Below are 24086 nucleotides of genomic sequence, written 5' to 3'. Positions count from 1 at the left end.
TTAGAAAAATCCGTTTTAGGACAACAGACCATTTAATGAGTAAGTGAGAGGTAAACTATTTCCAACCTGATACATTTCAAAATTATTTTTAATTCACTTTGTTTTCATATTTTATAAACGTGTCATGCGTGATTTGTAAAGGTAGCTTCATAAATGTATCATGGTTTGTCTGTTGGCAGGAACTCCAAAGCAAGTGTTTATAATTTAATATTAACATTGTGCTACGTGGCTTTCCTAAGTGGCAGTGTAGTACATTATTCCAGTTGTCTGATCCCTACAGCTCACCAATATAAATATTTTGAAATCTACACTTCCATCATCACCATGGCAAATTTTGATGGCCACTTCCAAGGAATGAAGCCAAAGACTTGTCTGTGGCCCTTTATAAACCTGTTTTGTAAAAAACATCAGGGATTATAGAGTTGTATTACTTATTTTTATTCTGTGTAAAATGTGCTTTTGTCAGGTTTTAAACCATTAATTGCAAAAAATAGTTTTTGAAAAATTAAGGACTAAATCAAAGGCTTGCTTGGAATCTAAATGTGCAAAGGTATCTTTGCCTTGATATGATCTCACTCCTTGACCTACTTTTGAAGGAGACTTTTTTCTTCCTGTAGGCTCAATGCTAGCCAAACAGTTAAAATATGAATTTGAGTTGTTTTACCTGCCAAAGGGTTTGTTTCTATTCATTTTTTAAGAAGCTCCATGTACCAGGTAGAAGACATGTCTCTTCCTCCTGTCTGTGACCGAAGATTAAATAGAGAAGCAAGCTGTGGAGCTCATCTCACCATTGCTCTCCATATGCTTTTTGAACTGTAGTAAAGCTTGTTTCTTTAATATTATTATTATTATTATTATTATTATTAACAATAATAATAATAAACAGGATTTATATAGTGCCAACATATTACGTAGCGCTGTACAATAAATAGAAGTTTCAAATGACAGACAAAAATTCAGACAGTCACACAGGAGGGGGAGAGGACCCTGCTCCAAAGAGCTTACAACCTAGGAGTTGGGGGAAGTATCACACAATAATAGGGGATATAGAATGGTGGGTGAGTAGTAAGGGTTTAGGAGTTTGAGTTTAAAAAGGTGAGTTTTGAGTGCTCTTTTAAATGAGCAGAAAGTAGGAGCAAGCCAAATAGGACGAGAAAGACCATTACAGAGAGTCAGGACAGCTCTAGAAAAGTCTTGGAGCCATGCCTGTGATGAGGTTATGAGTGAGGAAGTCAGTAGTAGGTCATTGAAGGAGTGAAGAGAGACTAGGTGAGTATTTTTCTATCGGGTCAGAAAGTTTACTGTAAAGAACTGTGGAGGGATTTGAAAGCAAATTACAGTAGTATGAATTTGATTCTAAGGTGAAATGGAAGCCAATAAAGAGAACCCTGGTAATGGGAGGAGGTGAAACATTCTTGTACACCCAAAGGAATATAAAATGTAGATCTATATTATAACATGGATCCAGGCGTCATTCATATTAGTTAGGGCTCTGTTTCATTTGTGTCATCCCCTAGGCACATGTGTCATGTTCATTTCCAGCACATGCATTTTAATGCATTGCATTGTGTTCGATCTTATTGTTATTGTCAAGCATAATTCAGGTCAAAAGTTCATAACGAGGAAATGATTTGCCTTTCCATCCAAAAGAAACCAGAATCACAGAACAGCTCATGTAATTATGTATGAAAATTCACATTTGAAAGACACGAGTTCATTTTCTAATTAAGTTGTCTTCATAATAGTAAAGCTGCACAAATACACCCCCAACACAAATAAAAATACAACAAACAACATATTTTACGGATGTGTTCATTTAGGTAGAATGCCATGTGGCAGTCTACACATAATAAATGTGAGTAATATTGTTCTAATGCAGGGTTCAGATTTTACCAAGGATGCATTTAGCAAGGAGTTGCAGTATTATGGCAAAATTGTGGTTCTGAACACACTAGGCTGAAGCACTAGGCTCTTGTACAGTAATGTTTAGAATGTGTAAGTAGTATGATTATCTTACCACTATTACGTGTTATTTAATTAATCTAAATTGTAGAATATTGCAAAGTCTTCTCCTATCTGCACATCAGGCACTGCGTGTTTTGGCTGGTCGGCGGTTCAGCAGCTTACTAGTGGCTTCTGCTCCTTAGCCCATATCTGTTCTGCCTGATATAACACATACAATGAGCACTCCTGCTTTGTATGCACAGCAGCATAGGGCACCTCTGTGAAGCTTGTTCAAAGCTGAATAATAGAAATCTTGTTTAATGTAGAATCCAGTTATTAGTGTCTGAGGAGTGAGTCCTTATTTATATTGAGATCAGGTTTACAGTAGTCTCACATTTTATCACTCCTCATAGTCACACATTATTTAGTAATGCAGCACAAAGATTAGTGTTGTGAATACTGCAGTAACCCATGGCAACCAGGAAGATCTTTTAAAGGCAAGCTGTAATTAAGGCTGGGTGCACACATGCAATAATTGTCATTGGAAAAAAAGTGCACAACGACGCCGAAGAACGAGGAAAGTTGCTGGAAACGACCATCTCGGCGAATGTGATTGGCCGACGATCGTGCGCTATCTATTTTGTGTGTACTGTCGTTCGGTGATTGTGGATGGCTCTGCAGTACACTTTCTCCAGTACACGTCACTATCTGCATCGTTCAAACAATCGTATCTAGTGTGTGTACATTATTGGTGGATTATATTTAAACAATCGTATCGTTACAGCATGTACAGAATTGTGCACAATACGGTTGTTCAAAATAATCGTGAAAAATCGTTGATTGGTCGTCAATCTTTCGTTTTGCAAAGACAATTATTGCATGTGTGTATACGTAGCCTAACTTGTGTGGACTGTGCACTTTTTTTTTCCACTGAAAAAAGCAATAATGGATTTATACAGCAGATAATTTAAATATTGCAGGAGATTGGACCTAATCTATGTTTTTTATTTTTTTTTTCAGGGTGAAGGGTGCCGTACTCTTCCTCTTTCTGGGCATGTGGGATTTGACAGCCTGCCAGACCAGCTGGTTAACAAATCAATTAATCATGGCTTTTGTTTTAATATCCTCTGTGTGGGTGAGTATTTGCAGACATGCTGACATTGTTAGGAGAGGCAATGATCCAAAAGCCTGTGTATGAATAGCACCAGAGGAGCATGATTTCTTGAACTGTGCTGAAAATGGACCCATTCAATGGCCGGACATGGATGAATACGGTATTGTGTGTGTGTATGACTTGTTTACTGCTAGTTACACAGTGCTCTGTAACAAGCCAGATTCAAGATCATTTCAAGGCAGCAGTGTTTTATTTTAGAAAGATAAAAACCTTTTTGAGTAAAAGCACATACAGATCAAAAAAAAGATTAGCCGGTAATGTGTCCCATGCAGGTGCATAATAAATCACAACATATATTGTTATTATTGATTTCCCATCAGAACAGTTGATCATAGTAGTGAAAAATGTTCTTCACTACCTACTGAGACAAATGTTTCTTAAGAGAGCAAGTTCATGCTTATCTTCAACAGGAAAAAAATCTCTATTAATGTATTTCGCTTGGCTTGTGGGTTATATCCTAATATGATCTTAGGTTCTGGGTACTAACGCTGGAGGGCGTAAACTGTAGCAGGTATGTTTAATTGGTCAAAGTGTAAATATTGACTTCTTCCAGGATTGGTTTTGTGAAGCAGTAGTAATGCATAGCAATGTCTGCAGGATTTTATACTGACAATATGTTGTTGGTTAAAGAGACCATGCTATGGGAGATTAAAAGAGGCTGCCATTCCTTAGTTCTCTGGCTATCCTTTTGTTAATTTGACTTCAATACTATCTAGTGGCTAACTGGCCACTGATTTTTGTTTCAGGACTGTGATTGAATTCAGACACAGCCAAGCACCTAGCATTTTCAGGAGACTTACAATGGCAGTCTGCAAATTTCTGCCTGCCACTAAAACTATAAATGCCTTATTTAGTCAGTTTAAAAATGTTTCTGCCTATTTACCGCAGACACCTTTTCATTTTTGGATAGAGGGACAGAGTAAGGAAGAGTTAAAACTCATTTTTTTGCCATTTCTTCTCTTTGGGGAAATTTACATTTACTTCTTGTCCTATGAAAGAAAAGAAAATGTGAAGTGAAGGAAATGCTAGCTTAGCTGTCACGGGAACAAATGTCTCCACTGGACGATTTCTGAAATATTATCTGTATATTCTGATTCTAATTACAAATTTAGGGCACAATTAACCTATTTTTCAATCACCAAGACAAACAGGCACAGAAAAAGCCATAATCAGCTGCACACTTGATTGGATGAAACAATACATGTCCGTGCTGAAAAATATCCAATTAGAGAGATCTGCTGGATCACCTTCTGTTTATCAATCCTGATCCTCATTTATGATCCAAATAAAATGGACCCTAAAAAAAAAAATATTTTATTATACCCCATGACTAAAACTAACAAAACTCCTACTGATGTGGTGTTCCCTCCATTATTAAGTAGTAAGATCATTCAAATAAGCTACCATATCTCTATTCTCTGGCATGCTGCGCCTAATGTGACCTGACAGACATAATGACATCACAGCACTGCAATTAACTTCTAGAGTCATATTCATAAATCACAACACACCCCTTATAAATAAAGTGTGCAGCCTGTTTTTTTCTAGTTTTTATAAAACAGACCTCTAAAGCCAAAACTGAAAAAAGGCTTTTGACAGATGAAAATAAAGTTGGTAAAATAATAGAAACTCTCTAGCTAAAACAAAATGGGTGAGAAGCGAGGACAAATCCAACGGTAGAGCAGTGTTTGACAATCCTTTTTTTTTTTTTTTTTTAATAATTTTTATTGAGAGATAACAAGGTTTATACAGCAAATTGAGATTTTTGTATTGCACATTTCAAATCGGCAGTATGACATCCAACAATAAAGTGCATACATTGTAATTAAATAATCTTGTTATGGCTATGAGGGGAACCAAGACATGTCCAATTTTTCAAAAACTTTTATAAAAAAAACGGGTTACCAACTTAGAGGGGGAAAAAGAAAAGAAAGAAAAAATAAGGGGGAGGGGGAGGATACTGACCAGCTGTTCAATCAAACACATCCTCGGTATATCGTCAGAGTATGAGTAAACACTGACCCTTATACATTTAAAGACTTAAGGGGGGTTGTAATAGGTTACAATATTCCTCAGTGTTGCCAACCTTTTTAACATGGGGGAATCTTTGAAATCATTTTCAGGTCTTCTTCTACAATTACTACAGCCACAAAATCACAGTATCTTAGAGTATTGGTCAGTGGGAAGAATGTATCTTACACTGCTGGCCATTGGGAATAATTACAATCTTATAGATAGCTAAAAAGATCCATGGTGTCAGTTAAACTGACCCAAGAGTCACAAACTGCTCAGTGCTCAGGAAGCCCCAATCAAACTCTAGAGAAACACTGGGGTAGAGGCTTTTAGGGCAAGTAGTTGTGTCTACAGATTGTACCAGTTATGTCATTTTCTTAAATTACAATTTTGAAATTGTAATTTTGTAAAATAGTAAAAACTAGTGTAATGTAGATGGTAGACGTGGGTTTTTTTTCTCTGCGGAAAGCATTTTAATATTTTTAAGCTAGTTTTAGAACAATAATAAAATATTCAGAAATGTTCCCGAAAGCTATATACAAATCTTCCATTTAACTGAACTACTTTACTGTGTGCGTTCCAGTTTGCAAGCACATAAAATACTTTGGGGAACAAAAATTGGCTAAATATAGTTATGTTAGTTCAGAACCTTGGAGATGGAGAGTTTTCAGAATGGCCTCAACCTGATTTACATATGTGTTAATTCCATAACTTCACTCCTAAGAGGAAATGGTATTTCCCTCTCCAGGTTTGGTAGAAATGCATCAACACAGAGCACTCTATATACAGCTGGGCTGATTTATTGTGCAAAACAAATCCTGTTCACCTTAAATACCCAGTCATGTGTGAATGAAACCAGGAACTTGCTTTACCATAATTAAAGTGAATAATTATTATGGTTTACTATCAAAGTGGAACTGTTGTCTTTAAATGAGCTCTAAAGCAAATTCTTAGAGTGCAAAAAGGCTGAAACCTCTTTTGGGTTTAAATTGCTCCCTTTCTATGTTGAAGATTTGCCCTCTTTTTGTTCTAGTGAGCATTTTCACTAGTGCATGGGATATCCAGAATTGTGAAGTTGTAAGCAGAGCAGAGGGTGAGGGGAAATCTTCCATTGAGTACCCTAAGGGAGGGGGTCCTATTTTATTTTAGAGATATTTACACTTGTTTCCTGTTGTGGCTTCAGGACACAATGTAAGGGAAATTTAATTTCAACTATTACCTTTCCTCAATTCAGAAAAAAATAAACATTACTTAGATTCCATTCCATTCCATTTTGATGGACGTTTTTTATTTGTGTGTAAATGTATTTAAACATTGATTTTCTGTTCCTGTTAAGTATATCTAAGACTTTATTTGAGTGTACTTTATGACCAGTAATGCAGACTTCCTGTGGTTTCCTGATTATGAAGATTTTCTAGACCTCTTCAGAAATACTTACTTTGTGAAGCAAGATGAACTCATTAAATTTCACAGTACCCTATCTCGATACTTTTAAGCATATTGGCAAAGAGTTAGGTAAATATCAAAATACTTGCTTGCTGTATGTCAGCCTCAATTAGTGGGCATATGCCTTCCGACTAGTTTAGGTAGCACTCGCACGTGCTTAGCTCTCCATGGCTGGATTATTGAAATCCACTGTATAAAAAGGGCAAGCTATGGACTGTAAGTGTGGGAAGAAAAGGGCTACATCCTCTAGACAGGGAATGGGATGGGCTCTATTCTACATACAGCAGATTCTAAGGCACTTACAGTGTTGTAGTGAAATCAGGGTAAGCAGGTTCAGTACTGGGGTAAAGGGGAACCTGTACAACAGTGCAAGACTAAAGGTAAGGTTGGATTTCAGCTTTAATGGTTTTTGTCTTCAAGGTGAAACTGGTCTTGGAAAATCCACCCTTATGGATACGTTGTTTAATACAAAGTTTGAAGGAGAGCAAAGTTCTCACTCCCAGCCTGGAGTTCAGCTGAAATCCTGCACCTACGATCTCACAGAAAGTAACGTACGGCTGAAAATGACTATCGTCAGTTCAATCGGGTTTGGAGACCAAATTAACAAGGAAGACAGGTGAGTTTCCATATAGATTGTGTAACAATGGTTTGTCAATTGTAATCTATTATTTATTTAAATTTTAACATTTAGCACTTTAAAAGTGAAGCCCCAAAAAAGATCCAGATCGAATTTAGATGTCCAGGTCAAATCCTTATCAGTGAGAGCTGTTTTGCCTTGATGTTAAGTTTATCTTTCAGTAGTTTCCTAAGCTACGTACACACGTCAGATTTTTATCGCCCGATAATCGGCATCGGCCAATTATCGGGCGAAAATCTGCCGTGTGTACAGTCGGTGTCGTCCATCGTCCGGACGACCGACCTGCCGGATCCACGGACGATGGACGACAGCCGATCCTAATGAAAGGGAAGGGGAGAGCGCGCAGCAGGGTGCCGCTCCGTCGCTCTCCCCCTCCCCTCTCCATAGAGCATGAACGGTGCTGTATGTACAGCATCGTTCATGCATCGTGCACTCCCTTGTCGTTGGAAAGGATCGTGAAAGATCCTTTCCAACGACAAAAATTGCAAGTGTGTAAGCAGCTTTACACACCTCAAAAAATCATGCAGATAAACAATATTTTTTCTGTTTTATCTAAATAGAGCAGTAAAGGGGTTAGAACCACTTTGAAGTTTTATTTATTTTTTGCTGTCTGTATCTTGGTTAGGAAAGATTAGCTCTCTCTAATGCTGCGTACACATGTGCAATTCTTGTGGTTAGAAAGGATCTTTTATGATCCTTTCCAACATTAAGAACCGCACGATGCATGAATGAGAGCTGTACATACAGCACTGTTCTGCTGTATAGAGAGGGGAGGGGTGGAGCGAAGGAGCTGCACCCCCCCCCCCCCCCGCGCGCGCTCTTCCCCTTCCTTGCATTAAGATTGCTTGTCGTTCATCATCCGTTGATCCGCCAGGACAGATCCATGGACGATGAACAACGCGGGCTGTACACACGCCAGATTCTCCCCCGATAATCGCCTGAGGCGATTACCGGGCAAGAAAAATTTGACGTGTGTACGTAGCCTAATTATCCTCATAGCCAGTGTCGCACAAAAGAAAAGTGAGGAAAAATCCAAACTGAGTTGCCATCAGAAAAGGAATGGAGGAGAACTCCTCCAATTGGGGGGGGGGGGGACACTTTTTCCATAACAACTGTTAGTGTGGATAGCCCTCACATTGTATCCCCTAACTTTAAGTCTACAGAGCAAGAGGCAAAATTTTCCTAATGAGACCTAGAATAAACTATCACTAATCTGCCATTTACCTTCCTATCCATAGTCTATCCAAAATGAAAAAGATTTTGTTTTAGATATAGTTTGTGAGTGTTTTTAGTGCAAATCTTTCTTCTTGATGAAGTTTGTCTCAACTTCCGTGGTAAATCTGTCAGATTGTGGTTACAAGCACAGGGGATTGATTGTACACATTGTTGCATAGTCCTAAAAGCCTGGCAGTCTGGTTTGTGTCTAAATGTGTCACTAATTAACTGTATAATATTTTTCTATTTGTTTTGTCTGTGTCTCTGTGGGAGAGATTTCCGCTTACGGTGCCTCTTGTCACTGTGACAAAAAGTTTGTGTCATATCACATAAATGCCAAAAAAAAAACACCTTTTTTAGGTTGTTATTGTTGTTTGCGTCCCTAATTCACTTGCCACAGTGGCATAGAGGTAAATAAGGAAAGCTGGCATAGGTATATGAATTTAATTTACATATGCTATATGATTGTCAATATCTTTATAGGAGAAGATGGCACTATTTTGATTTCATCTTTTGAACTGCCGCCTATTTACAAATATAGGGAGCACAGTCACTCTGCTGACTAAAATAGTTTACATTACTTTCGTTTACAAATAAATATTTCTGCTGGTATTTAGCAGTTTGGTTGGAATTATATAACTGAATAAAAGAACAGATATCCAATATGAAATGGGTTCTTATTAGTGCTTTATGAAATGAAAAACTGTTTATGAACATAACTTTATATGTCCTCATTGTTTATTGCATGTACATCAAATTGGCTTTGTTGCTTGTCTGTTTTTATTTTCCGTAATGCAGAAAATGTTCATGGGTAATGCCTTCATATATAATACTTTTGTTTTATACACTGACCCCCCCCCCCCCCCCCCCCCCACCCCCCCCCCCCCCCCCCCCCCCCCCGTTCACTGTTCTGTTTTTGTGGACAGAACATCTGCAAGATGGCTAGTGCCACATAAATGTGTCTAAATTATAAAAGGCTTTTTGTTATACATACCCACTTGTTTGTCTATGTCTATGTTTATGTTAAAGTTACAAGCCCATTGTGGAATTCATTGATTCACAATTTGAAGCCTACTTGCAAGAAGAGTTGAAGATTAAGAGAGTTCTTCACAATTACTACGATTCTCGTATTCATGCATGTCTGTACTTCATTGCTCCCACGGGCCATTCCCTGAAATCTATAGACCTGGTCACTATGAAGAAACTGGACAGCAAGGTCAGTGCCAGAAGCAGATTCTAGAACAATCCCCCTTTTCTCTATACCTATATTTGCTGTGCACATATTGCCCATATGGGAGAGTTAGATAAAGTCATATGTATTATCATGTATATTTAGCCAGTTATTACAGATCTGGACATTTGGTATTTGTGGCTTTGTCTATATGTGTATCTAAAAATCAAATATTGGAAAGTCTGTACATTACCTTTTAGTAGTAAACTGGCTAAATAATTGTTTTGTTTTACAATGCAATTCCAGATTGTGCAGTTTATATGCCAAGCCTGTAGCCTGAAAACTGTATTTTGTGATTATAACTTTGCCTTGCAGGAAAGGGAGAAGTATTAAAGGTAGATAGACAGCTGCTAGATCGTCCCAATGCATAACACTGTTTACAAAGAGGGGAGGAGAACTGGATTTATCCCCAGCTGAATATTTGAGTGCCTTTACAGAAGACTTGGTTATAAAGGCTCTGTTATAATGAGATAAAATGACACTCATGTCTTCCAAAGGAAGGTGCAATGCAGAACTGTACAAGCAACAATTAGCTTAAAAGAACTTGCAGTCCTTGTATCTGATTTTTCATGGCTGACTTACCATGCTTTGATATACTGTGTGGAGGTAGGGCTTTGCTTTCTCATATTAGAGAGGCCCCCCTGTTGATTGGGAATCTGATGAAAGGTTTAAGGAAAATTTAAGAGACAGCAGAAGTAAAAGAACGGATTAATCCACAGAATGAGGAAAACAGAAACAGGGAGCTTTTTAAATTTCTGCTTTCTATCCAGCAATGAGGACATTGAACAGCACAGTAGTGATATTATCAAATCTCACCCAAAACTCGGAGTAGCAGGAAGAGACTGCAGTGCATTATATAAAAGAAACCTGACTGGAAAAAAAAACAATCTGTTATCACAGTCAAGCAAAGTCTTTGCCAGACTTCATAATTGTGTTGCATACATTGTACATACATATAGGCATGCATGCATACATGAAGGTCTTGCAAATAGTGACGCTAAACTGTTACATATCATTTTCTTCTACAGGTTAACATCATTCCTATTATTGCAAAATCTGACTCCATTTCAAAAAGTGAGCTGACCAAGTTTAAGATTAAAATCACAAGTGAGCTGGTCAGTAATGGCGTGCAGATCTATCAGTTTCCCACTGACGATGAAACTGTTGCAGAAATTAATGGGACAATGAATGTAAGTGTTCTATAATCTTCCTATTATATTAAAATTGAACCCGATTAATATTTAGAATTATATTAGTGCTGTTTCTAAATATAAATCTTTATCATTTGTAGAACCAATAATGTTTACTGCTTTTGGTTACTACAGGCTCACTTGCCATTTGCGGTTGTTGGGAGTACAGAGGAAGCAAAAATTGGGAACAAAATGATGAAGGTTCGACAATACCCATGGGGCACTGTTCAAGGTATTTGTTTATTGTATTTGCCTGACCTAATACTTCAGTATGAGTATGATTATTCCTGAATCATGGAAATATTCCCTCTGTGGTCTGCAAAAGTAACCTGCTTCTGTAAATCAAGACAATTAACAACATGTTCAACATAATGTTGTTTTGTCTGCAATAGTAATTTTAAGGTTGTACAAAAGTTCTGCTTACTACAGTATCTCTCTTTTTTTTTTTTTCTTTTTTTTTGTTTTAAACAGTTGAAAATGAGTCACACTGTGATTTTGTAAAGTTACGAGAAATGCTTATACGGGTGAACATGGAGGATCTGCGAGAACAGACGCATACGCGCCATTACGAGTTGTACAGACGATGCAAGTTAGAGGAAATGGGGTTCAAGGACACTGACCCTGACAGTAAACCATTTAGGTACTGAAATTTTGCATGTATAATGTCTTCTCCTTTCAGTTTATTGCATCCATCTTGGGACTGTTTTAAATTATTGTTAGTCATGTTGTGTTATCCAATACATAATAAATCACAATAGGATTTTTTAATTATAATCAGTAGGGTCAGAGAAGTTTAAACGCTCTGTAAAAACAATAAAAAATGCCTGTGTAAATTAATGTTAATGCCGAACTTTTCTTTGTGGATTGAACCTATCTTTAATATATTGGATTAAATTGTAATATATTTTCTCTTTTTAGCTTACAAGAGACATATGAAGCAAAAAGAAATGAGTTTCTGGGTGAATTACAGAAGAAAGAGGAAGAAATGAGACAGATGTTTGTTCAAAGGGTAAAAGAAAAGGAAGCTGAATTAAAAGAAGCAGAAAAAGAGGTATCTGTATGATTCGGAACAATAATAAAATGACATGCATTTTTTTTGTGTGTAGGTAATACCCTAAAAAAGAAGGCTTTTATTTAGGGGATTCAAACCCTAGCCGGTTGTGTGTTTTTTTTTTTTTTTTAATCGTGACTTGATGGTAAAGAAACAGCAGAACACCTAAAGTCCTCACTCTGATCACTTCTGTCAGCGTCAATTGCTCTGTGTTGAAATGGCATCATTGTGCTGTTGCCCTCTACTGGATAACAGTACTACCCTTGAAAAAAATAAAAAAAGTTGCATGATAGAAATGCATTTATTTACTTTTTATTACATGTATTACTGGGTCTAAATAACGCTGTCAATCTTGCTTTTTTGTGACATGAATGGGCAATGTTTGGAAAAACATTGACTGTCTTTTTCCTATTTGTAAAAGCTCCATGAGAAGTTTGATCGCTTGAAGAAATTACACCAGGAGGAGAAGAAAAAGCTGGAGGATAAGAAGAAAAGTCTGGAAGATGAAGTCAATGAATTTAAGAAACGCAAGACAGCAACAGAATTACTCCAGTCCCAAGCACAACAAGCAGGAGGATCACAGACCCTAAAAAGAGAAAAAGAAAGGAAAAAGTGAGTATATTTACTGGAACCAGTGTAAGCAAAAAATATTTCCAATTCAGGGATCTGGATCATGAAAAGTGTAAATATTGGTACATAGTTTAACAGATCTTTTTTCCTTTTTTTTTTTACCATTGCCTGCAGATAATAGCACTGTAGTGAAAGTATACACAGCCTAATGGAGGGTGACGGCACTGCTCTAAAGTCAGGAGCATTGCTGCATTGTTGTCCCCTCATGAAAGGGAGGTAGAATTTATTGGCAGTACCAAAAGGTATTCGAGACATCTTGCAGGGGGCTGAAGAGAAAACAATAAATGCAGATGTATTTTTTTAAAACAACAATAGTGTTACTGAAGTTACATTATGTTGAGGAATAAACTAAGCAGTGTAGATAAGAATTCAGAGTGTGTTGCAACAGTCATTCTTAGAATTATGGGTGTTTTATAGCATGCCATCCAAAGGTAAAGATAGGTCACTGTAGATATGCTCACCTATTATGGTAAAGGTAAACTCTAGTAATCATTGGTACACTTTGGAGTGTTGAATCCACAATTTTTGCTTTGGATGTAGTTTTTACCACCTAAAAAAAAACATTTCAGTAAACACTCACATAGCCGAACAACTGCATAATCTATGTATAATTCTTTAACATTACCTCACCCTGTTTATCTGATCTCATAAAAGTTTTTGCATTGAGAAAAAAAAATGCTGGTCCCAGTTGCAGCAAACTCTAGTCTGTAATTGGCACCTTTGTTAAATTTAAAATTTAACCATGTGACTAAATGTTTATTGTGTAACAATATAAACTTTACCTCCTTATAGAGTGATCTCTTTTCTTGTAGATTTATTCAGTCATTCTTTCATTCTGTTTTTTCATTTCAATCCTCTGTTCATCATATTACCATTTCATCCTCCCATTCGTTGTTTCCTCTGTGCTGTTTTTCAGTTAACTGCTGTTTGCTGCATGGGCACATGGCTTTGGTAAGCTAATAACATGAACTCAGGCTTTGTATTTAAAACACACATGACTGGAGGTGGCCGTGTATGTCTGTTTCTGGCCACTGTGTTCAACACAGCTGTATATCCTAACTCTGTTATAAATACTGTTATTCAACAGAAAGTTTTGCTCATAAATGTAATAATAAAACAACAGAATGCTTGTGATCAAATAATTAAAAAGAAAATACCAATTTTGAACTAAGCCAATAATTAGGTGAAACTGTGTTTAGTAGAACTTTTTTACTTTTTAGTAGTATTTACAAGTTTCTGTTTTTTACCCAAATGGCCAACAATTCATATGTCTTTAGGTTTCTAGGTACAGGCGTAGGATATGCTAATTTTGGTTTTTAAAAATAACCCATTTATTGTTTGTTTTTAAACGCCAGCCTTCGTTTTTATATTGTGTTAGTAAGGTACCTTCCCCTAACTCCCCAAAATACCCTTTAGAAAGATGTCAAAAACTGAACGTGATGGTGTTGGTGGTTGGAGGTTATTGATTAGCTATAAATGCTTTATTACTAATTAAGCTGTGCTGACACTTCTTTCTACCATATATGCTGGTTAATGCCATTGGTTTCTTATAATAATAAACATGGCTAAAAATGTGTTGGGGCAGTGTCCAATGTTAGGGTTAGAATCTGGATGTCAACTTTAGTTTTATTCCAGGCTAAAAAAAAACTTTAATAAAAGGCCAACAGAACAGTATAAAATATCTAAAACTGACAAACCTATCTATGTACATGGTGTATATTTGTGAAAAGTATTTCCTAAATATGTCAAATTATTTTATTTGATTTAAATAAAACAGCCTAAAAACTACTAACCTACCTTGCTAGACACAGAAATTTATCATCCCAGTATAATGCTAATAAATAGCCAGAAAAAAAACATATTGGCTATGAATGACCATTAAATTGCACACTAAACTAAAATCTGTATGTTTTGTAGTTATTTTTTTTTCTTTTGGCATAAAGTAAATTGACATCTGTTAGTCCAATGCAGTGTACATTGTGCTGCAGCACTTGTCTTTGTGAGAAAGCTATACAAGTTAGTAGAAAGCTTCCTTTATATGCCTGCAGAAAAAATGTCTGGGGTTCACTCTACTATTGTACTATGAAAGAGGAGGAAGGAACTTTCAGGTCTAGGCATTTCTGTGAATTAAAAAAGAAAGCTGAAACAATATAGGAAATCACTTTATGTTTATCCTTATAGGTCAATTCTTCTACTGTATGGACTACATTTCAAGTTTTTTTTCTTCTATTTGTTTGCATTTATTTTTTTCAGGCCCTCAGTCAGATTTTTTTCTGTGTGCTATTCATTATTGAAGGGAGGGAGTGTAAGTAGGGCCACTCTCACAAAAAGGATATATTATTAGTATATTCTGATAAATACATAGTGTGATCATTTGATTTGGCAGCATTGTTGAAAATTTCTTCTTCAAACTACCCCTCCCTTTGCACATATGTATACATAGTCATTGAATTTTCTTTAGGGGCCTAAACTTGTTAATGCATTTTCCATGGATGTTTTCAATATAAAAAAAAATCCAGATTTTTAGAAATAATACCTGGTGGTCTTAATATAAAGGTCTTTGTATAGGCACTGTTATAGAGTGCTAGCGTTCTGTTCCCATCTGCATTGTCCTTCTGCATTGCCACCTTTTGAAACAGGCTTTTGATTGAAAGGCAAACTTTTGTAGACAGTCCACTGTCACCATTTAAAAACCAGCCCTAAGCAAGCAATGCAAGGCCCTTCACACCATTGTACCTTCATGTACATTGTGTGGAATGGGGAACTTCTAGTAATATTCAAACTTTTCATTGCAGTTCCATTGCTTATACCGCATGTTGGCTTGGAAATATTATCCACCATGCATTTTGAAAGTAATGCTGGTTATGATTTTGCCCTGAAAAAGAGAGAGGTACCATTGAAGAATTTTTTTATATATATATATATACACACAAAAAATAAGTACAAAATTATAACAGTTTACATAAATTAAATCTTGTTACAAACATAACAATGATAAGCTTTCAGATGCATAACAACAATAATAACAACAAGAAAGAGGGGAAAAAGGTGGGTGGAAATAAAGAATATAGGGTTCAACAGATATAAAACAAATGACGGGTTACCAGCTTCACATATCAAACGAAAAGAGCCTAGACCCGGTAAGATGCGGCAATCCTATCATCACCATGTAGTTAAAGGAGAGATATATAAATTAGGCATCAAGTAATAAATCCCAGGCCTCCCATGTAAGTGTGTTAGGTTTAGGATTTTACAGAGAATATGGCAGTCTGTAATATGAAATCTGCATTGCTGCTTTTAGTGGAGTGAGACACCTTGTGGCAGATCTACGGTGGTGCATGTCAAAAAAAAAAAAAAAAGCTTGGATATTCTGCAGATCTGATGTGTTCATACTCACATTTTAATTTGATTTTTGCCTATTTTTTTCATTATATGTCTGTTCTATTGACAATTGGCATATGTCTTTACTAATTAATTAAAAATGTGTATTCTGTTTCATTTACAGTTCTGGTTTCCTGTAATACGCTTATTCCCGGCACTTATCCCCCTCATTCATTTAATGAACCCTGCTCCCCAATCAATCATCATTTACACCTTTGCATGAAAAGTCTGTGTCAGCTTGTAGAAGATGTGATCAGTAGCATGTGGAATTTTCATTGTCACCTTATTTTATTTTTGCATGCTTTGTTATTTGCATGTTGAATTACACTGATTTGTTAACCAAAATCCAAGTGTTTGTTTTGTTTTTCTTCCATTTCTATCTTGCAGGAGACATACTAGAACTGATTGACTGTGTTATTGCAGTTAGGCTTTTAGTAAAGTTGCCTCAACACTTCTATATGAATTTTCCTAAACAAAGCAAACGAGTGTAAAGAAATGAACACTCCACTACTACATTATATTTTACCTCCCTTATTCTCATAGTCTCCACTATTGCTTTCTTGGAGTCCTTTAGAAACATCAAGAAGGAAAGCATAAATATAGCAAGGCACCCCCTTGTCACTAAGCACTGCATCATGGTAGAAGTATGTATAGTTGCCCCAAATCTGGGTCTACAAGGGGGCAAATTAAGTTAAATAGCATTATAGTGTGCCTCCTACTATGTACTTTTTTTTTTTTTGCTCAGTAAAACATGTAACAGGTATTCTTTGAAAACTGATAAACCACTTGGCAACCAGATTTTTACTCAGTGATATCAAACTGGTTCAAGATAACTTGTAACTTTACATTTAGCTCTATTTTAGGTAAATTTGTATTGTTTTAGTTCTTTAGTTCTGTGCCAGTTGAAAATCCAAGCATTGTGAAAATCCGGGCTTGTACTCCATAAATGGATTCTGTTGAGCAAATGTAAAAAGCCTTATTTGTTCAGAGCTTGTGTTTTATCAAGGCATAAATATAGAGCACCAGTCCACTTCGCTTTTTTCTTCCTGACCAGAAAGCCAAGACAACCAATCTTTCGTCCTTGATTGTAATGTAGTAAATATTTTGCCATTAATTCTACTATAGGCTCCTTCCTGTCTTTCAGTATGAGACAACCTGAAGTGGTAAATGTTTGGTGGAAATGCCACATCACTGCCTCCAGTCAGACTCAAACCTGCCTTAGGCTTAGTATAAATGAGCATTAGGGGAAAAGGGGAAGTCAAATTCAGCACGATGAGCATTCCCATTGACTTGTATAGAGGTATAAAAACAATATATTTGGTGAACTCTCCTGAAATTTCTAATGTCCTAACTGTCGTGCAGATCAAATCACCTCAGTAAAAGTTTCTGACCTGGAACAGCAATGGAGATCAGAAGTTCTAAATCTGATGTTTCTGCATCTCCATGCTGCTTCTATGTCTGTGACTCAAAGTATGGAAGCCAGGCAGGTAATGTTTAATGCGATTCTTCTAGAAGCAGAAAGTATGGGGCTGCCATTGCTGGTTCCTATTTACTCAAAAATACTGAAGCAAGCAACTAGCAAAAATCTTCACAATTCTTTATAGTTTTAGTTTTTTTTTTTTTTTTTTTTCATATCAGGGACTTGCAAACAATCAAGCCAATGCATCATCATAATAGCTAGGGAAGTATATAGCTAGCACCCCTACTTATTTATTCAAGAATCAGAGATTGGCAGTAGCAGGCTATGTCTTTTTCATGGTGCATGTTGATTAAATGAATGTGCAAGACAAGTAATAGCCCAATAAACAATACACATAACTTCAAAATGACCTACTCTAATTTGAAGGCATATGATGTGATTAGGAACATTATCGGTTTTATTTAAAATAAAAATGCTAACCTGAATTTGTACTGGCAATTTAGGTTCCTTTATATACCATTACATCATATTAACTTCATATTACACTTTTTTTTCCTTTTCAGTAACCCCTGGCTGTGCACTGAATAATCTTGTGCATTGATGGAAGATAAATTAGCATCTATATCCTGTGTATCATGTCGGTCTAAGATCAAATCAGTATGCTAGTTTACACCTACCTATTGTCACTAACTTTTTTTTTTTTTTTTAATTTGCCATATAAAAAAGGTTTTATGAATCCGGAGGAAAAAAATACAATTTGTACATAACCCTCAGTCAAGCTTTAAATTCTCAGACCTGCAGATAAAACTTAGTGGTATTTAAGTTGGTTTGTAGTTTGGTGTTTTTTTCAGGGTTTACCTTTCAAAGTATTTTTTTAGTAACGTAACATTTACTTTTGCACATTTTTTCTATATTTGTTTTTTTATAATAAATACAAAGATTTGTGGATTAGTAAACACTGGCTCCCCCAAGTATCTCTTTTTGGAACTCTTGAGATTTCAACAACATAGGCAAAGCATTGTTTTAAATGTAGCACTGCAGGGGAAATACCCTTTGAATGTAATAAGCTCATACAGCTGCCCTATTTGCACTTAAAATTCTAAGTAAAGTACTTTTAATATAGACTGATGAGGTTTCTTAAAATATTCATCCCAACAGTGGCTGCCTATCTGTAAGTAAAAACGTACCTGAAGACAAATTTATTTTAGGAAAATTGCTACTGAATTTAATGTTTACAGCCTGATCTCATATTTATTTAAAAAATGTATTTTTTCTAATAGTTATTTAACCCCAAGTTAGGCATCCTACTATGAGAATAAATACAGCTTTATTCAAAAAGTTGAAGCTAAATGGTTATTTTTTTCCTTGGCATGCTTATTTAGTCTTAATTATGATACTCATATTACAAGTTCATCCAAATGTGGCTTCTGTTTTTAAACCAAAGGTTTTATTTTATATGAAAAGTAAATGTGGCTTTAATAAGCAAACTAAAGTACTTTATATATTCGTGTTGGTTACTATGCATTACTGCATACATCTGGCTTTGCACTATATTGATTACATTGCTCTAGACATAAAGAAACCTAATTTTAATTTCTGTTTCCGTTTATTTTAAATATTAATGTGTTGTTGTGCATTAGAAAGCTTTGTTGTAAGGTGTAACCCTTTATTTGTTTAGTCATTTAATGTTCTTAAAATATTACATGACCCATATCTTACTAGAATGTTACACCCAAGGCATTTCAGTCCTAAAGTCATTTCATAGCATCAGCCTGTCCTATTTATATGTGTCTGTTGCTGTTGTGTTGCAGTAAATAAAAAACACTTTTAAAACATGAAATTGAGATTTCATCAGCTTTAATATGGTACTGTGTAATGAATGTCCTATTCTCTGACCATTAAACATTTTATATAGGAGCTCTATAAATAGTCTATACACACAGCATTCAATCCATTAGGATTGTTCAATGTCCTTGTCTATTCGTGTTCTGTGTAATCAAATGTTTATGCCCAGGCTGTTTAGTTCTGCTGCCATGGGGCAGTCATATTGCTTATATGACCTTGATGTACTGGTGGTCCAAATGGCTTCTATAGTTTACGTCAAAGGCACGGGAAATGTGTGCAGCCAAATAAATATTTGAAACTGTTCCCAGTTAGTGACTCAGAATACTAAAGCCACCAACCAAAGTTTGCTTGACAAATCTTCCTTAAAACCAGAATATAGTTACTGTTTTATTTTTGTATGACCCTCAAGTTATGACTTTTTGCTTTTCTTTACTGCTATACTGAATGCTAATAACCTTAATACTCTTTGGCTGTTGAGACTTTAATTACTGAGCTTTTATTTTTCCTCCTCTTTTGATAATTCCTTCTTTTCTCTCCTTTTTTTTTTTCTCTTCATAGCTTCTTTTAATCTGTCTCCGCATCTGTCAGAAGGAGAAGACTGCTCTATAGAAGATGTAGAGGTCCCGTTTTATCTGGGAATGGGAGAGGAATATTAGTTTTTAAAAAACACATAATTATCCTAAACAATGGTGTCATTAATTGAACAGTGTACTTCTGTGACTTGCATGGTATCCTTTGAGATGTTAGGAAATGGTTAACATTTGAGGGTATATGCAGTATATTATTAATCTAACTAAACCGTACTGCATATTACCATCAGTCACTAACAAAAGTACCTTTGCATACTCTAACTATTGCCAAGTTTTCTATGGACATCGGCTAATGCATATTGCTATTCTATTTACCCAGAGAGCAAAGCTCAGGTCAGCGCTAACAAAGCCATTTTTACAAGTAATTTTCAGCTTTGTGAATAAGTTCAGTGATGGAAGTAGAGAAAGAAGTAATTTTTATCTGATTAATGGGTAGTGCTTAGGGAATTGGCAAGCTTAGATGAGTGGCAGTATTGTTACATACTCTTTACAAAGCTTAAGGTGTTCTTTCTCTGCTAAAGTCGCTTGATCTAGAGCAGTGTTTCCTGAATGCATAAAGCACAGATAGTTTGGACCCATTAAAACCCGGACATTTTCTGTCACAAGAAGGGAGATGGGGAAATTAAGTGCAGGAGTTCACTGAGCCACACATTATAAAACATGCATTTTATTGAACTGTTGTCAACTGTCTAAATAAAAGATATTCTGAGACCATGTCTTTCGCTGCTGTGAAAAACTATAGCATCTTTTCCAAAAGCCAAAGTGTGAATAGGCCCCATGTGTTTCTGTTTTCACAGGACAGGATTATAATATATAAAGTATATGTCTATTAGACTTAGGGATTTAGGGGAAGAGCCAGTAAAGGAAACTTTCTCTATTGGAGCCACTGGTAAACTGCAGAATTCATTCAGCTGTTGATAAGGAAGACAAATCCTGATCGGTCCTGGTGGTACATGACTTGCAGAGATTCCCACTTCACATCATTTTTACAGGCATCGGTCTGTATGTTTCAACTTTAAGATGTGAATTTTTTTGGTTTACTTGACTTTAAACTGACAGCCAAGAGTAATTCGAAGATAAGTGTTTGATGCTAAACAGTAATTTTTTTAACAGATAACAGTAGGACCTTAGGAAACCAAGTACTTAACTATCTATATTCAATGATTTATTTGTGATACAGATATCATCCCACAATGACAAAACATCCAACATAAAAATACTGCTTGGTTCAATATTAGAGTGAACAATTAAAGGTTTTGGTAGTACAGTGAGGTATTTTGTGTCTCCACTTTCCTACTGATTTTGATGCGTGGAATTACAAAGTTTCTTATATGGAAAAAAACTGTCCATTTTAGCTGTAACAACTCCCTCTGTCTTAAGAACTCCCTTACTCTAGCTGAACAATAATTACTTTTGGAAAAATACATACACATCCTTAAAAAAATAAAATAAAATGAGAACTTGAAAACCCTGCCATAGTCCTATTTAGTTTAAGCAAACAATTCCCATATTGCTAAGCCTACCTAAAAATGTTCCAGTTTTTTTAATATTTTGGTAATATAGAAAATTTACACCACAGCAACTATATTTTCCTTATCTCTACTACAGTGCTCAGTGGAGTCTATCTCTCTCTAGGTGTGGTCTACATGTTTCCCCCAAGTACAGTTTTTCTTCAAATCTGCAAAATATGAAGACTGTGTGTGGATGGTAGTATGCTAATGCATGTTACATTTTTAATAAAAAGAACCAACACTTTCTTGCATAGTAATTTTCTGTACGTTGCCTTTTTATCCTTAAGTCGTGTGAAATCAGCAATACTAATCCTATATGGTCATCAACCTGGAGTGCACCAGAAATGTGCATAAGTAGAGTGCAAGGTACATAGTAAAGTTTTTCATAGAAACCAGAAGTAGATGATCTCCTATTGATGAGACTTTGTCAATGATGGCTGCCTATTACTGGGTTTCTGTACTACAAGTAATCATGTGGCTAGCCTGTTTTCAATAAATTTTTAAATACACTTAGCAAACTATAAATAAGCATTAGTACAAGTCCTCAATGACCGACCCCTGGAGCTGCAGGAATCTTGTAATGATTTATTCTCTACATTCAAAGTAATTCTAACCCTGTCAAAGCTAGTTCAGGTAACTCAGTACTTCTCCCAGCAAGGGTGACATCAATAAGGAATTTCTTTTACAGGGCCTGCAGCTTAAAAAAGTAATTGAAAGCTTGTTTTAAAGTTCATGTATGAATCAGAAAATGTAACTACTTGAATAATTACAACATGTTGTGGTAGGGAGGAGTACTGGACATGGGTTAGTTCTCCAAATTAATAAAGTTTTTTTGTCAACCCCAAATTATAAACAACATTTTTATAAAAAAAAAAAGTTTTTTTGTTGCCAAAAAATTATTTATGTTTTTACTAAGAAATTGATGTCTAATGACGTTATTACTTTATAACAGATCATATTCAAACAAAACAAATAGTAACATAAACGAAATTGCCATTTCCTACATGGCTATTGAGTGGCACTAAACATTCAACCACTATTGTTATACAGAGAAGATCCTGAGACTACATGTTAACCCTAGTATCTTTTTGTATATAGGGGTATCGAGTTTATAAGGAAAATACCTTGTTTTGATACCCCTGACCAATAAATCATTGCAGATGTCTTTTTAACGTAGCCTGGTGCATTTGGCCTAGGTTAGGCTTCCTCAAGGGTATTAGTGGCTTGCCTAAATGTACAACGACTCTAAGGGAAGGTGTCACCAAGCATGTCAGACCCAAATATGCATGGGTATGCAGAACAGATTACTATAAAATTCTCAGAAGTGTCTTTAGTATCACTGGTGTTCTTAACCCTCATAAGGAGGTTTGCATGGAGTTTTCTCTTAAGTCTGAAGGTGAGTGCTCTAGACACGTGAATATAGCTGCTTGAATATCAAAAGCCTGGCCACAAACTGACTTTAAGAAGAAGCTGAACAGAACACAATCTTTATCTCTTATGTGATTGTTGAAGCACAAATAAAAAATAGTAGAATGTATGTATTAGAATGTATTAGAAGCAACATGCAGAATGCAGAGCTACTTTTCAACCAAACAGGACACCCAGCAAGAGAATGGAGAGAGAATTTCATACAACCTGAACTATAAAGGACCCCTTGACTTCTAGAATCTAGTGTACTGTGTTTCTCCTACAGTTCTTTATTGATTTTAGACTCAAATGCCCAGAGATAAACAGAATATGTAAAAGATAAATAAATATTGAGCCTTGTGCACCCCAAAAATTCTTGCTGCTGTAGACCTTGATCCAATAGTGCCTTGTTTGCAAAAAAAAACTTGGGGAAATTCAACTTAGTAGCAAAGTGTATTACCATTTTAAAATGTCAGCATCTATAATTAAAATTCACTGTGAATAAATTTTTACCTGGCTGATCAGAAATTGCAACTTCCATTGTAGGTTAATCAAGAATTATCTTGCTTTAAGACTAGATTTATTTCAAATGTATGTTACAGCTAAAGTCTTTACAGAGGAAACATGGACCTTGCTGTTGCTGACCACTTCTTCTAAAATACTAGTTGCCTAGGCGTCACATAGGCCCATTTACTTTAATATTAGGAGTTGCTGACCTGGAACATACAGATAGGTCCATAAATATTTGGACAGAGACAACTTTTTTCTCATTTTGGTTGTGTATATTACCACAATTAATTTTACATTAAACAACTCAGATGCAGTTGAACTGCAGACTTTCCGCTTTATTTCAGTGGGTTGAACAAAAAGATTGCATAAAACTGTGAGAAACTAAAGCATTTTTTTTACACAATCATTTCATTTCAGGGGCTTAAAAGTAATTGCACAATTGACTCAAAGGCTATTTCATGGGCTTGTGTGGGCAACTCCTTCATTATGTCATTATCAACTAAGCAGATAAAAGGCCTGGAGTTGATTTGAGGGGTGGGTGCTTGTATGTGGAAGATTTTGCTGTGAACAGACAACGTGCGGTCAAAGGAGCTCTTCATGCAGGTGAAACAAGCCATCCTTACGCTGCTAAAACAGAAAAAACCCATCTGAGAAATTGTTACAATATTAGGAGTGGCAAAATGTAAAGTTTGGTACATCATGAGAAAGAAACAGCACTGGTGAACTCAGCAACGCCAAAAGCCCTGGACATCCACGTAAGACAACAGTGGCTGATGATCGCAGAATCATTTTCATGGTGAAGAGAAACCCCTTCACAACCGCCAACCAAGTGAAGTAGGCGCCTCTCCAGGAAGTAGGCGTATCGATATCCAAGTCTACCATAAAGAGAAG

The 24086-nt window shown here is 36.0% G+C and overlaps 1 protein-coding gene across 6 annotated transcripts; it reads left to right on the top strand.

The window, feature by feature from the left end:
- Positions 1 to 2964: 2964 nt before the first annotated feature.
- Positions 2965 to 21535, top strand: SEPTIN6 (septin 6; the record flags this gene model as incomplete). 6 transcript variants are annotated; one of them, XR_011923572.1, is given in 10 exon segments in its annotated part: positions 2965 to 3079; positions 6998 to 7193; positions 9459 to 9645; positions 10689 to 10850; positions 10986 to 11082; positions 11322 to 11490; positions 11769 to 11901; positions 12323 to 12513; positions 19736 to 19905; positions 21376 to 21535. XR_011923572.1 is itself a non-coding variant. In XM_072431637.1 (10 exon segments), coding segments are annotated over 9 exon segments (1254 nt in total), but the record flags the coding sequence as incomplete, so codon positions are not given.
- Positions 21536 to 24086: the final 2551 nt, after the last annotated feature.

This window comes from Pyxicephalus adspersus, chromosome Z (genome assembly GCF_032062135.1).
Source record: "Pyxicephalus adspersus chromosome Z, UCB_Pads_2.0, whole genome shotgun sequence".
In the NCBI taxonomy this organism is placed as follows: domain Eukaryota; kingdom Metazoa; phylum Chordata; class Amphibia; order Anura; family Pyxicephalidae; genus Pyxicephalus; species Pyxicephalus adspersus.
Note: the sequence above shows the minus strand (reverse complement) of the source record. Positions and strands in the feature narration are given on the sequence as shown.